The 15,000-nt window shown below is 48.7% G+C and overlaps 1 protein-coding gene and 1 pseudogene across 1 annotated transcript; one reads left to right on the top strand and one right to left on the bottom strand.

Moving 5' to 3' along the window:
* LOC147277667 (uncharacterized) overlaps positions 1-2,172 on the bottom strand; it is a 2,907-nt pseudogene extending 735 nt beyond the window's left edge.
* Positions 2,173-4,402: 2,230 nt separating this feature from the next.
* On the top strand, positions 4,403-5,065 carry LOC147277666 (uncharacterized). Its single transcript, XM_086255687.1, has one exon. It carries the CDS (start codon positions 4,403-4,405, stop codon positions 5,063-5,065), a length of 663 nt encoding a protein of 220 aa, XP_086111813.1.
* The last annotated feature ends 9,935 nt before the right edge of the window (positions 5,066-15,000 follow it).

The raw sequence follows: 15,000 nt of genomic DNA, 5'->3' as shown, positions 1-15,000 counted from the left end.
AGGTGTTTGCCAATCTTGAATAGCCCTCACTTTCTCCATGTCCATCCTGGTACGACCACGCTCTATAATGTGGCCAAGGAACTTGATACTTACTTGAGCAAATGAACACTTCTCTTTCTTCACAAATAGTTGGTTGTCCCGTAACTTTTGGAACACTTCCTTCAAATGCTCTCGGTGTTCTTCTAGGGTTGAGCCATAAACCACAATGTCATCGAGGTAGACCACCACAAACTTGTCAAGGTAGTCATGAAAGACTTGGTTCATAAGAGTACAGAAGGTGGCTAGCGCGTTAGTCAACCTGAATGACATCACATGAATTCGAAAGCTCTATAACGGGTGACACACGTGGTCTTCGGTTCATCTCCTTCAGCAATTCACACTTGATAATACCCTGACCTGAGATCCAACTTCGTGGGCATTGCTCAACTGATCAAATAGATCGGCAATCAAGGGAATGAGATATTTGTTGCGCACAGTCACTTTGTTAAGGGCTCGATAATCCACACATAGTCTCAGACTTCCATCCTGCTTCTTTTGAAATAGAATTGGTGCTCCGAATGGTGCCTTGGAAGGCCTAATGAACCCTGCTTCCAGCAACTCATTTAACTGTCTCCTCAATTCGGCCAACTCAGGAGGGGCCATTCGATAGGGTGCTTTCGCAGGTGGCTTCACCCCAGGAAAGAGTTCAATCTCGTGGTCTATACTTCTTCTTGGTGGTAGGGATCTCGGAAGCTCATTAGGCATAACATCTTGGTAATTCTTCAAGACCTCTTCAACCTCCGGGGGAACTTGTTCGTCATTCACTTCACCTTTCACTATCGGGACTAACACATAGGATGGCTCTTGGCGCTTCACTCCTTTTTTGAATTGCATGGCAGACAGGAGTCGGGGTTCAGAAGGCTTCTTTATTGTTGCTTGGACCACACTAGGTTTCTCGCCCATGATTAGCAAGTTGTGCGCGGCTGGGATGGGAATGACCTTCTTCTCCAATAGGAACTCCATCCCGAGTATGACATCGAAACCATCCATTTGGACTGCTATGAGGTCTGTTTTTCCTTCCCACGACCCAAGCTTGATTTGTACCTGTTTGGCCACACCGGTTGTTGGCAATGCTTCAGAATTCACTGCTTTCATGTGCCCAACATTCTTCTCTAGCTTTAGGCCCAATCGTTGGGCTTCTCCTTTAGAGATAAAGTTGTGGGTGGCACCTGTGTCCACCATTACACTTCGGGCGGCTTTACCATTCAAGGTTGCCTCCACGAACATAAGGCCCTTTTCAGGGATCTTCTTGGGATCCACCATCTGCTTCTTCATGGCTCCCAAAAATCTCAAAGCTCCCATGTGGCCGGGTTCTGCCTCCTGCTCTTGCTCTTCACCTGTTTCCTGCGAATGAATAGAAGCTTGCAAAGCATTTAGTGCAGATTTATGAGGACATTCAGCCACTCTATGTGGTCCATTACATAAAAAGCAAGCAAGAGGTTTAGATTTGAAGCCAGCTTGGTTCTGTGGTCGAGATGGTGCCGAGTCCCGAAAGTTTGTGTTCCTTCTTTCATTTCTTCCCTGGTTAGCAGGTCTCAACTCTGCTCCCCCACTTTTATTTTGGTTGGGCCTGAAGGACTTGTTGTTGTTCCCACTAGAGGAGGTTTGGTTCCTCCTACTAGAGGAGTCATCATAAGTGTAGTCTGTCAGGCGTTCTGCAGCAGCCTGGGCAGAAGGCAAATCTCCAATTCTTTGTCTCTGCAACTCTGTTCTGGCCCATGGCTTCAATCCTTCTAGGAAATAGAATAGCTTGTCTTTTTCGGACATGTCTTGAATATCTAGCATCAAGGCCGAAAAATTCTTTACGTAGTCCCTGACAGTGCCCATTTGTCTGAGCTCTCTCAGTTGCCGCCGAGCAATGTACTCGACATTTTCAGGAAAGAATTGAGTCTTGAGCTCTTTGCGGAGATCTTCCCAGGTGTTGATGGTGCACCTCCCGTTCCGAATGTCATCATATTTGGTCCTCCACCAAAGTTTTGCATTGCTAGTAAGATACATCGTGGCCATGCTCACTTTACTCTCCTCTGAGTCTGCCTTCACTGCTCTAAAATATTGTTCCATGTCGAACAAGAAGTTCTCAAGTACCTTCGCGTCTCGTGCCCCCCCGTAGGCTTGGGGTTCGGGCACCTTCATTCTGGCGTAACCCACTCCTTGGGTGATTGGGGACTTATTCCCCACTGCTCACATAGTGAGGTTGAACTTATTATTCATATCTCCAAGCTCTATCTTGATGGCCTTAATCGCATCTCGAAAATCTTCCGTCAACTCACTGACGGTTTTCGACAGCTCTTGAATTGTATTGTCCATCGTTCCTATTTGCTCATCGAAGGGAGCTGAGCTCTCACTGCTCAATGGACTCTTGCTTCGCTCTAAGGCGGCTACCCTTCCAGCCAAGCCTTCTAATTCTCCAACCTTTTGTACGAGCTCTGGTAGGTTGTAACTCTTTATTTCTTCGGTGAGGTCTGCCAAGCTATCTGGAAGCCCTGCAAGTTCACCCAACCGACTATTGATCCAATCGAAATGTTGCATATTCGTCATACGGGACATCTTGTATGATTTGTAGTAACCACGCTCTGATACCAACTGTCACGGGCCGACTTTACAAGGCTAAAGACGAACCGTGCGACACTTGCTAACCTTCCCCTGAGTAGCAAGTCAGCCAAGTGAGTACCTCGTAGGCAACACAACCCACACAATATATTAGATTTGTGGTAGCACCAAGAAAGCCACAAATAAGATTCACACAAACAATAAAAAATGGAAAAGCTCACAGTGCAACAGAAGATTGAATAAATATGCTTCTTATATTAATGGCAAGAGAGTACAGGGGCTCAAGGTGCATGCTCTTACCTATGCCAGTGATCTAGCCCAGCATTCCACCGACTAGTCACCCCCCTGTAAAGAGCATTCTGAGCCAAATTGAACATTACACCAAGGAACATCAAAATGTTTGAGGAGTCATAATACATAATTCCCCAAAAATATATAATTTCCTAATTACTAAAATACCCTTGCACACAAGCAAGCGGCCAAGGCTTGACTAATGACCTTGGGCAAGCAAGCATTGCGGCATACAAAAGAAACCCCTAACACAAAGGCATGGCAAAGGCAAGACTTGCTCAAAATTCGCCCCTTGTTCCTTCCCAAGACGCACATCTCTTGCTTGACATTCAATTGCCCAAGGCAACGGCCTAACTCCTTGCCCACGGTGCTGCCTAAGGCTTGCCCATTGCTTGGTTGGCTAGGGCACTGGCATGCACATCTTGCTGCATACGCGCCGCCTGCCTACGCTGCTGCCCAATGCATCTGTTGCACTGTGAGCCTTTCCTTTTGTTTTGTTGTGTGATTGTTAGTTGTTTCTTGCTTGGTGCTTGCACAAATCTAATTTATCATGTGGATCTTTGCCCAAACAAGCCCGATGGCAGGAATTTCTTGCAGAATTTGACTTCACCTTCGAGCCGGGCATACCAATCAAGTAGCGGATGCCCTTAGTCGAAAAGCTGAGTTTGCGGCCTCACAATCACTTGCTGCATTGTCAGGGAGCACAACGGCTACAACTGTGCGAGAGCGCATAAAAGAAAGTTTGGGCAAAAATTATGTAGCTCAATCCATCATGAAACTTGCTAAGGAAGGAAAGACCCTCCGGTTCTGGGTTGAAGACCAGTTATTGTGGACGAAGGGAGGAAGGTTGTTCGTCCCGAAGGCAGATTGGCTGCGGAGGATGCTATTGCGGGAATGCCACGACACCTTATGGGCTGGGCACCCAGGTTGGCAGAGAACACATGCTCTTTTGAAGCAAGGATACTACTGGCCCCTGATGCGTGATGATGTTGTGGAATACACCAAGACCTGCCTCACTTGCCAGCAAGACAAAGTGGAGAGACAGAAAACTCCAGGGTTGCTTGAGCCGATTTCAATCCCCACCCGACCTTGGGAAAGTGTCTCCCTAGACTTTATTACAAGCCTTTCGAAGGTTAAAAACCTCTCTAGCATCTTAGTGGTCGTGGACAAGTTCTCGAAATACACAACCTTTATCCCAACTTCGAAGTCTTGTTCAGCAGAAGAGACGGCCAGGCTATTCTTCAAGTATGTGGTGAAATACTGGGGAGTTCCCAAGAACATCGTGAGTGATCGAGATCCCAGGTTCACAGGTACATTCTGGTCTGAACTATTCAACTTACTTGGTTCTCAACTTAACATCTCTTCGAGTTATCACTCGCAGACAGACGGCCAAACAGAAAGGTTCAATGGGCTCTTGGAAGAATACCTGCGCCACTTTGTGAATGCCAACCAGAAGAATTGGGAACAATTACTAGATACCGTCCAATTTTGTTTCAACTCCTAGAAGAGCTCGGCCACCAACATGAGCCCATTTGAAATCGTGATAGGACAACAACCTCTCTTGCCACACACAGTCGATGAGAACTACACAAGGAAGAACCCCAGAGCCTTCAAGTTCACAAAAGAATGGAAGACCAATTCTGAGATTGCTAGAGCTTACCTAGAGAAAGCATCCTCCAGAATGAAGAAGTGGGCGGATCATGGACGCAGGCCATTAGAGTTCCAAGAGGGGGACCTAGTCTTGATCAAGCTGATGCCAGAACAATTCAGATTCCTCCACGACAGAGATCGAAGATTCATACGCAAGTACGAAGGGCCAGCTCCGGTCCTCACCAAAGTTGGTAAAGCCTCCTACAAGATTGACGTTCCCTCCTGGATGAAGGTGCATCCCATCTTTCACGTCAGCAATCTCAAGCCCTACAACCCAGACTCAGAAGATCCAGCACGCAACCAACCAGTCAGAACTGCCGTCGACATCAAGCTGCCTAAGACCAGAGAAGTTGAAGAGATTCTCGCTGACAGAGTTGTGGTCATGGCCAGACGTCCGCGCATGGAGTTCCTCGTCAAATGGAAAGGATTAAGCGACGAAGAGACAAGCTGGGAGAAGGCTGAAGACTTGCAACAATTCAAGCAAAAGATTGAAGAGTTCCAGGCTACAGAGTCGTCGAGGACGCCGACAGTTTAAGTGGGGGAGGATGTTAGGGGTTGCTTTTGTATTGCCACAACCAAGCTTGTCCAAGGTCATTAGTCAAGCATTTGGCCGCTTGCTTGTGTGCAAGGGTATTTTAGTAATTAGCAAAATAGTTAATTTTCTTTTTGGAGGAATTATGACTCCTCGTACATTTTGATGTTTCTTGGTGTAATCTTGAAAATGGCTCAGAATGCTCTTAACAGGGGGGTGACTAGTCGGTGGAATGCTGGGCTAGCTCACTAGCATAGGTACTTACTTGGCTGACTTGCTACCCAGGAGAAGGTTAGCAAGTGCCGCACGGTTCGTCTTGTTCGGTGAAAAGTCGGCCCGTGACACCACGGCCCATTTCTATCGAAATTTTCCCGCACAATAAGCTCACCATACCTAGTTATGGTATTTGGAAGGTGTTCCAAGTGATGGAACGGTGGTCGGGGCAATTTGGTGTCGAGCCACTTTGCATGCCACAATGCACACAACATGCCACACCTGTGCACACATTTTCACTCAAATCATGCCGGGACCCATTTTTATCGAAATTTCCCCGCACAATAAGTTCACCATAGCCAAATTATGGTATTTGGAAGGTGATCCAAGTGGCGGAACGGTCGTCGGTGCACTTTCATTTTTGGCCACTTTGCATGCCACCATGCACACAACATGCCACACCTATGCACACATGTTCACTCAAACCATGCCACGACCCATTTTTATCAAAATTTCCATGCACAATAAGCTCACCATAGCCTAATTATGGTATTTGGAAGATGATCCAAGTGACGGAACGGTCGTCGGAGCACTTTCATTTTTGGCCACTTTGCATGCCACCATGCACACAGCATGCCACACCTATGCACACAACATGTCACACCTATGCACATTTTCACTCAAACCATGCCACGACCCATACAAAATTTCCTCACACAATAAGCTCACCAAAATTCATTTGCATTATTTAGAACCTACTCTAAGTGACGGAACGGGTTTTCGCTTCCCAGATTTTTTTTTATGATTTTTCCTATTTTCCGACTTCAAAAAATAAAAAAAAATATTTCCGATGCCCAAAAAATTTTGAAACTTTTTCCTATGGTAGATTGTATTTTTCTTAGCATGCCTGCAAAAAATCTCCCAAAGATTCCATGTATTTATTTTTTTATGACTCATTATGACTCCTCGCGCATGTTGATGTTCCCTCCTGCCCTTAGAGGAAAGGCATAAAATGCTCTATAGGGGGGTGCATACTACCTTAGTTTTGCTGAGGGCCAGTTGGCAGTCCCCTCCCCTGCTCCCCACACGCTGCACACCCTATGCTATGTTGCCTCGAATGTTGCCTCGGAACCTTATGGGTGTGTGGCGTGTGGGCGGAGGGGTGTCGCCGGCCATGCCGCTGGAGGTGCCGCCGCTCGCGGTGGTCTCCGGCGACATTTCCGGCGACGAGGGGGCGCGAAGGTGGATAGTTTCTGCTTGGATTTCTTAGTCTAGTTTGTGTGTGCAACGGAGCACAGTGCCTTCGGGTGGCCTTCCAATGTATGTGCAAATGCCGACAACGTGGTCTTGGCATCGATGATTCCATCCGTCCCCTCAACGTGGGCCGGCGAGGGGGATGGTTGCTGCTCGGATTTTCTTTGTCATGCTAGTGTGTGTAACGGATCACAGCGCCTTCGGGAGGCCTTCCAATGCATGTGCATGCCGATGAAGAGGGTCTTGGCATCGATTTTTCCCGCTTGTCGACGCACGGAGGGTGGAATCATCGTTCCCGCTTGAGAGCACTTTCTTGATTCTATGGGTGGTGGTGCATGCCGTTCTTAGTTGGTGGAGCGATTTGTCTGGTTAATTTCGTTAACGAACGAGACCTCAGCCTGCTAGCTAGCTATGCGGAGGTGACCCTCCGCGGCCAGCTTCTTAGAGGGATTATGGCCGCTTAGGCCAAGGAAGTTTGAGGCAATAACAGGTCTGTGATGCCTTTAGATGTTCTGGGCCGCACGCGCGCTACACTGATGTATTCAACGAGTCTATAGCCTTGGCCGACAGGCCCGGGTAATCTTTGAAATTTCATCGTGATGAAGATAGATCATTGCAATTGTTGGTCTTCAACGAGGAATTCCTAGTAAGCGCGAGTCATCAGCTCGCGTTGACTACGTCCCTGCCCTTTGTACACACTGCCCGTCGCTCCTACCGATTGAATGGTCCGGTGAAGTGTTCGGATCGCGTCGACGTGGGTGGTTCGCTGCCCGCGACATCGCGAGAAGTCCACTAAATCTTATCATTTAGAGGAATGAGAAGTCGTCTTATCATTTAGAGGAATGAGAAGTCGTAACAAGGTTTCTGTAGGTGAACCTGCGGAAGGATCATTGTCGAAACCTGCCCAGCAGAACGACCCATGAACGTCGGGGGGGAGGGGCTCATCGCGGCTCCTCTCGAACGTACAAACGAACACCGGCGTGTATTGCGCCAAGGAACTTGAATGAAAGAGCGTGCCCCCGCAGCCCCCGACACGGTGCGCGAGCGGGCGGTTTCGTCGTCTTCAATATGTCAAAACAACTCTCGGCAACGGATATCTCGGCTCTCGCATCGATGAAGAACGTAGCGAAATGCGATACTTGGTGTGAATTGCAGAATCACGTGAACCATCGAGTCTTTGAACGTAAGTTGCGCCCGAAGCCATTAGGCCGAGGGCACGCCTGCCTGGGTGTCACACAACGTTGTCCCCCCCACAACCAACCCCCTCGGGAGCGTTCGGGGGGACGGATGGTGGCCTCCCGTGCGCACCGTCGCGCTGCTGGCACCGGTCCCCTGGGTAAGAGCTCCGTCGTGCCCGGACCCTGTCGCACCACGAGGCGCTGTCGGGGAGTCGGGTTGTTTGGGAATGCAGCCCTAATCGGGCGGTAAATTTCGTCCAAGGCTAAATACTGGCGAGAGACCGATACCAAACAAGTACCACGAGGGAAAGATGAAAAGGACTTTGAAAAGAGAGTCAAAGAGTGCTTGAAATTGTCGGGAGGGAAACGGATGGGGGCCGGCGATGCGCCCCGGTCGGATGTGGAACGGTCACAAGCCAGTCCGCCGATCGGCTCGGGGCGTGGACCGATGCGGATTGCGGCGGCGGCCAAAGCCCGGGCTGTTGATATGCCCGCGGAGACGCCGTCGACGCGATCGTGGTAGGCAGCACGCGCCGGCTCGGCGTGCCTCGGCATCTGCGTGCTCCTGGCATCGGCCTGCGGGCCCCCCATTCAGCCCATCTTGAAACACGGACCAAGGAGTCTGACATGTGTGCGAGTCAACGGGCGATTAAACCTGTAAGGCGCAAGGAAGCTGACTGGCGGGATCCCCTCGTGGGTTGCACCGCCGACCGACCTTGATCTTCTGAGAAGGGTTCGAGTGAGAGCATGCCTGTCGGGACCCGAAAGATGGTGAACTATGCCTGAGCGGGGTGAAGCCAGAGGAAACTCTAGAGGAGGCCCGCAGTGATACTGACGTGCAAATCGTTCGTTTGACTTGGGTATAGGGGCGAAAGACTAATCGAACCGTCTAGTAGCTGGTTCCCTCCGAAGTTTCCCTTAGGATAGCTGGAGCCCGTGAACGAGTTCTATCGGGTAAAGCCAATGATTAGAGGCATCGGGGGCGCAACGCCCTCGACCTATTCTCAAACTTTAAATAGGTAGGACGGCGCGGCTGCTTCGTTGAGCCGCGCCATGGAATCGAGAGCTCCAAGTGGGCCATTTTTGGTAAGCAGAACTGGCGAGAGCTCCATGACTTGCCCCTTGTCCCTTCGGAGTTGCTTTGCTTGCTTGATTGATTGGGATGCCTAAAGCCAATCCAAAGGCATGGTAAAGGCAAGACTTGCTCAAAATTCGCCCCTTGTTCCTTCCCAAGACGCACATCTCTTGCCTGACATTCAATTGCCTAAGGCAACGGCCCAACTCCTTGCCCACGGCGCTGTCCAAGGCTTGCCCATTGCTTGGTTGGCTTGGGCACTGGCATGCACATCTTGCTGCATGCGCGCCGCATGCCTACGCTGCTCCCCAATGCAAGGCACAGTTGTCATCCAAATGTGGGGATTCCAGAAATCGACCCTTTTTTGCAAAGTGAGACTTCCAAGTCCTCGGCGTGGGCATGCAAACTTGAAAATCGACCCTATTTTGCAAACCGAGGCTACCAAGGCCAAGGCGTGGTGGGCATGCAAACTTGAAATCCACCCACTTTTGCAAAAAGTACGAGGAGTCATAATTCCTCCAAAAAGAAAATTAACTATTTTGCTAATTACTAAAATACCCTTGCACACAAGCAAGCGGCCAAAGGCTTGACTAATGACCTTGGACAAGCTTGGTTGTGGCAATACAAAAGCAACCCCTAACATCCTCCCCCACTTAAACTGTCGGCGTCCTCGACGACTCTGTAGCCTGGAACTCTTCAATCTTTTGCTTGAATTGTTGCAAGTCTTCAACCTTCTCCCAGCTTGTCTCTTCGTCGCTTAATCCTTTCCATTTGACGAGGAACTCCATGCGCGGACGTCTGGTCATGACCACAACTCTGTCGGCGAGAATCTCTTCAACTTCTCTGGTCTTAGGCAGCTTGATGTCGACGGCAGTTCTGACTGGTTGGTTGCGTGCTGGATCTTCTGAGTCTGGGTTGTAGGGCTTGAGATTGCTGACGTGAAAGACGGGATGCACCTTCATCCAGGAGGGAACGTCAATCTTGTAGGAGGCTTTACCAACTTTGGCGAGGACTGGAGTTGGCCCTTCGTACTTGCGTATGAGTCTTCGATCTGTATCGCGAAGGAATCTGAATTGTTCTGGCATCAGCTTGATCAGGACTAGGTCCCCCACTTGGAACTCTAATGGCCTGCGTCCACGATCCGCCCACTTCTTCATTCTGGAGGATGCTTTCTCTAGGTAAGCTCTAGAAATCTCAGAATTGGTCTTCCATTCTTTTGTGAACTTGAAGGCTCTAGGGTTCTTCCCTGTGTAGTTCTCATCGACTGTGTGTGGCAAGAGAGGTTGTTGTCCCATCACGATTTCAAATGGGCTCATGTTAGTGGCCGAGCTCTTCTGGGAGTTGAAACAAAATTGGGCGGTATCTAGTAATTGTACCCAATTCTTTTGGTTTGCATTCACAAAGTGGTGCAAGTATTCTGCCAAGAGCCCATTGAACCTTTCTGTTTGGCCGTCTGTCTGCAGGTGATAACTCGAAGAGATGTTAAGTTGAGAACCAAGTAAGTTGAATAGTTCAGACCAGAATGTACCTGTGAACCTGGGATCTCGATCACTCACGATGTTCTTGGGAACTCCCCAATATTTCACCACATACTTGAAGAATAGCCTGGCCGTCTCTTCTACTTGACAAGACTTTGAAGTTGGGATAAAGGTTGCGTATTTCGAGAACCTGTCCACAACCACTAAGATGCTAGTGAGGTTTTTAACCTTCGGAAGGCTTGTAATAAAGTCTAGGGAGACACTTTCCCAAGGTCGGGTGGGGATTGAAAGCGGCTCAAGCAACCCCGGAGTTTTCTGTCTCTCTACTTTGTCTTGCTGGCAAGTGAGGCAGGTCTTGGTGTATTCCATAACATCATCACGCATCTGGGGCCAGTAGTATCCTTGCTTCAAAAGAGCATCTGTTCTCTGCCAACCTGGGTGCCCAGCCCACAAGGTGTCGTGACATTCCCGCAATAGCATCCTCCGCAGCCCATCTGCCTTCGGGACGAACAACCTTCCTCCCTTCGTCCACAATAACCGGTCTTCAACCCAGAACCGGCGGGTCTTTCCTTCGTTAGCAAGTTTCATGATGGATTGAGCTACAGAATCTTTGCCCAAACTTTCTCTTATGCGCTCCCGCACAGTTGTAGCCACTGTGCTACCTTATAATGCAGCAAGTGATTGTGAGGCCACAAACTCAGCTTTTCGACCAAGGGCATCCGCTACTTGATTGGTATGCCCGGCTTTATGCTCGAAGGTGAAGTCAAATTCTGCAAGAAATTCCTGCCATCGGGCTTGTTTGGGCGTCAACTTAGGCTGTGACAAGAAATGACTGACCGCCGAGTTGTCTGTTTTCACAATAAACTTGGATCCTAGTAGGTAATGCCTCCATGTTCTCAGGCAATGTATCACTGCTAAAAGTTCCTTCTCTTGGGCCGTGTACTTCCTTTCAGCTTCAGCTAATTTGTGACTCTCATAGGCAACCGGATGACCTTCTTGTAAGAGAACCCCTCCAAGAGCAAAATCTGAGGCATTTGTCTGCAGCTCGAAGGGTTCTGTCACGTCTGGAAGAGCTAAGACTGGATCATTCATCATTGCCCCCTTGATGTCTTCAAATGCCCTCTGGCATTTATCTTCCCAATTCCAAGTTTTCCCTTTCTTCAGTAACTCGGTAAGGGGAGTGGTCCTCCTTGAGTAGCCCTCCACGAAACGCCGATAATAGTTTGACAACCCAAGGAAGGATCAGAGTTCTTTCACATTGTGGGGAGTTGGCCAATCTCTGATAGCCCTTACTTTCTCCATATCCATCCTGATACGACCCCGCTCAATTATGTGACCAAGGAATTTGATGCTCACTTGGGCGAACGAGCATTTCTCCCTTTTCACAAACAGCTGATTGTCCCGCAACTTCTGAAACACTTGCCTCAAATGCTTTTGGTGTTATTCCAGTGAGGAGCTATAGACAACAATGTCGTCGAGGTAGACCACCACAAACTTGTCTAAATACTCGTGGAAAACTTGGTTCATGAGCGTGCAAAAGGTGGCCGGTGCATTTGTCAACCCGAACGACATTACCATAAATTCGAAAGCTCCACAACGGGTGACACATGTAGTCTTCGGTTCATCCCCTTCAACAATGCGTACTTGGTAGTAACCCGACCTAAGGTCCAACTTGGTGAAGAACTTGGCACTGCTCAATTGATCAAATAAGTCGGCAATTAAGGGAATGGGATACTTGTTGCGCACCGTGACCTTGTTGAGAGCTCGGTAGTCGACACATAACCTGAGACTCCCGTCATGTTTTTTCTGAAATACGACAGGTGCTCCGAATGGGGCCTTTGAGGGCCTAATAAACCCGGCGTTGAGTAGCTCATCCAACTATCTTCGTAACTCGGCTAACTCGGGAGGGGCCATTCGGTATGGTGCTTTAGCCGGTGGTCTTACCCCAGGGAGGAGCTCAATTTGATGGTCTATACTCCTTCTTGGTGGTAGAGATTTCGGAAGTTCATTGGGCATCACATCTTGGTAAGTCTTCAGGACTTCTTCAATCTTTGGCGGGACAGGCTCCCTTTTCATCTCATCCTTCACTATAGGGACCAACACATAAGATGGCTCATGGCGCTTCACTCCCTTTTTGAATTGTATAGTTGATAAGAAACGGGGCTCACTAGGCTTCTTTATCTTGGCAGGGACCACGCTCAATTGTTCACCCATAATTAGTAAGTTGTGTGCTGCTGGGATGAGAATGGCCTTCGTTTCCAGGAGGAGCTCCATCCCCAAGATAACATCAAAATCATCCATTTGCACAGCCACAAGGTCCGTTTCTCCTTCCCACGACCCGAGCTTAATGTGCACCTTTTTGGCCACTCCGGTTGTTGGCAAGGCTTCGGAATTCACGGCCTTCATACGCCCGATGTCCTTCTCAAGCTTTAGACCTAACCTCTGGGCTTCACCTGTTGAAATGAAGTTATGGGTGGCACCTGTGTCAACCATCACGCTTTGAGCGGCTTTGCCATTTATTGTTGCCTCCACGAACATGAGGCCTTTGTCTGGGGTCTTTTGGGAATTGCCCATCTGCTTCTTCATGGCCCCCAAGAATCTCAAAGCTCCCATGTGGCCAGGCTCCACCTCCTGTTCTTGTTCCTCACCTGTTTCCTGCGAATTAATAGAAGCTTGTAAAGCATTTAATGCAGATTTATGAGGACATTCAGCCACTCTATGTGGTCCATTACATAAAAAGCATGCAAGAGGTTTGGGTTTGAAGCCAGTCGAATTCTGTGGTCGGGATTGTGCTGTATCTCGAAGATTCGAGTTTCTCCTTTCGATCCCTCCTGAGTTTGAGTTTCTTGTCTCTGCTCCCCCACTTTTACTTTGGTTAGGCTTGAAGGACTTGTTGTTGTTCCCACTGGTGAAGCTTTGATTCTTCCTGCCAGAGGAATCATCAAAAGTGTAGTCCGTCAAGCGCTTAGCAGCACTTTGAGCAGAGGCCAAATCTTGGATTCTTTGTCTTTGGACCTCTGTCTTGGCCCACGGCTTTAGCCCTTCAAGGAAGTAACAGAGCTTATCCTTCTCGGACATGTCTCGAATATCCAACATCAGGCCTGCAAACTTCTTCACATAGTCCCTGACTGTGCCAGTTTGTTTGAGCTCTCTCAGTTGTCGGCGAGCGATGTATTCGACATTTTCGGGGAAGAATTGGGCCCTTAGCTTTTTTCGCAACTCTTCCCATGTGTTTATTGTGCACCTCCCGTTTTGAACGTCATCATACTTGGTTCTCCACCATAGTTTTGCATCGCCAGTAAGATACATTGTGGCCATGCTCACTTTGCTCTCTTCCGAGTCTGCTTTCACTGCTCGAAAGTATTGCTCCATGTCAAATAGAAAATTCTCGAGTTCTTTAGCATCTCTTGCCCCTCCGTAGGCTTGGGGTTCAGGCACCTTCACTCTTCGGTAGTCTGTCCCTGGCAAGGCTGCGGGTTGGTTCCCCACTGCTCGCATGGTGAGGTTGAGCTTGTTGTTCATTTCTCCAAGCTCCATTTTGATTGCTCTAATCGCGGCTTGGAAATCTTCCGTCAGCTCATTAATAGCTTTCGAAAGACCCTGAATCGTATCACCCATCGGGCCGATGTCAATCGAGCTTGCTGTGCCCACGGAACTCTTTCCCTTCTCCAAAGCTACTACCCTGTCCGCCAAACCTTCTAGCGCTCCGACCTTGTTCACAAGCTCGGGTAGATTATAGCTTTGTACCTCAGCAGAAAGCTCAGCCAAGCTATCTGGGAGTCCTGCAAGCTCTCCCAATCGATCATAGATCCAATCAAAATGTTGCGCATTCGTCATTCGGGACATTGTTTCCGATTGTTAGGTAACCACGCTCTGATACCAATTGTCACGGGCCAGCTTTTCATAGCGCAAGACGGACCGTGCGACACTTGCTAACCTTCTCCTGGGTAGCAAGTCAGCCAAGTAAGTACCTCGAAAGGCAAAGATCCACACGATAAATTAGACTCTTGCAAGCACCAAGGAAGCAACAAGCAAGCAACAACTAACAATCACACAACGAAACAAAAGGAAAGGCTCACAGTGCAACAAATGATTGAATGAATATGCTTCTTGTATTGATGGTAAGAGAGTACAAGGGCTCATGTGCATGCTCTTACCTATGCTAGTAAGCTAGCCCAGCATTCCACCGACTAGTCACCCCCCTGTAAAGAGCATTCTGAGCCATTTTCAAGATTACACCAAGAAATATCAAAATGTACGAGGAGTCATAATTCCTCCAAAAAGAAAATAAACTATTTTGCTAATTACTAAAATACCCTTGCACACAGGCAAGCGGCCAAAGGCTTGACTAATGACCTTGGACAAGCTTGGTTGTGGCAATACAAAAGCAACCCCTAACACCACGGCCCATTTTTATCGTAATTTTCTCGCACAATAAGCTCACCATAACCTAGTTATGGTATTTGGAAGGTGATCCAAGTGGCGGAACGGTCGTCGGAGCGCTTTCATTTTTGGCCACTTTGCATGCCACCATGCACACAGCATGCCACACCTATGCACACATTTTCACTCAAACCATGCCACGACCCATTTTTATCGAAATTTCCTCGCACAATAAGCTCACCATAGCCTAGTTATGGTATTTGGAAGGTGATCCAAGTGGCGGAACGGTCGTCAGAGCACTTTCATTTTTGGCCACTTTGCATGCCACCATGCACACAACATGCCACACCTATGCAC

The sequence above is a fragment of the Dryas octopetala genome, chromosome 8, assembly GCF_963921425.1.
Source record: "Dryas octopetala chromosome 8, drDryOcto1.1, whole genome shotgun sequence".
NCBI lineage: Eukaryota > Viridiplantae > Streptophyta > Magnoliopsida > Rosales > Rosaceae > Dryas > Dryas octopetala.
Note: the sequence above shows the minus strand (reverse complement) of the source record. Positions and strands in the feature narration are given on the sequence as shown.

Coding starts and splice junctions, on each gene's coding strand:
- LOC147277666 (XM_086255687.1), top strand. CDS start 4,403: ATGAGCCCATTTGAAATCGTGATAGGACAACAACCTCTCTTGCCACAC.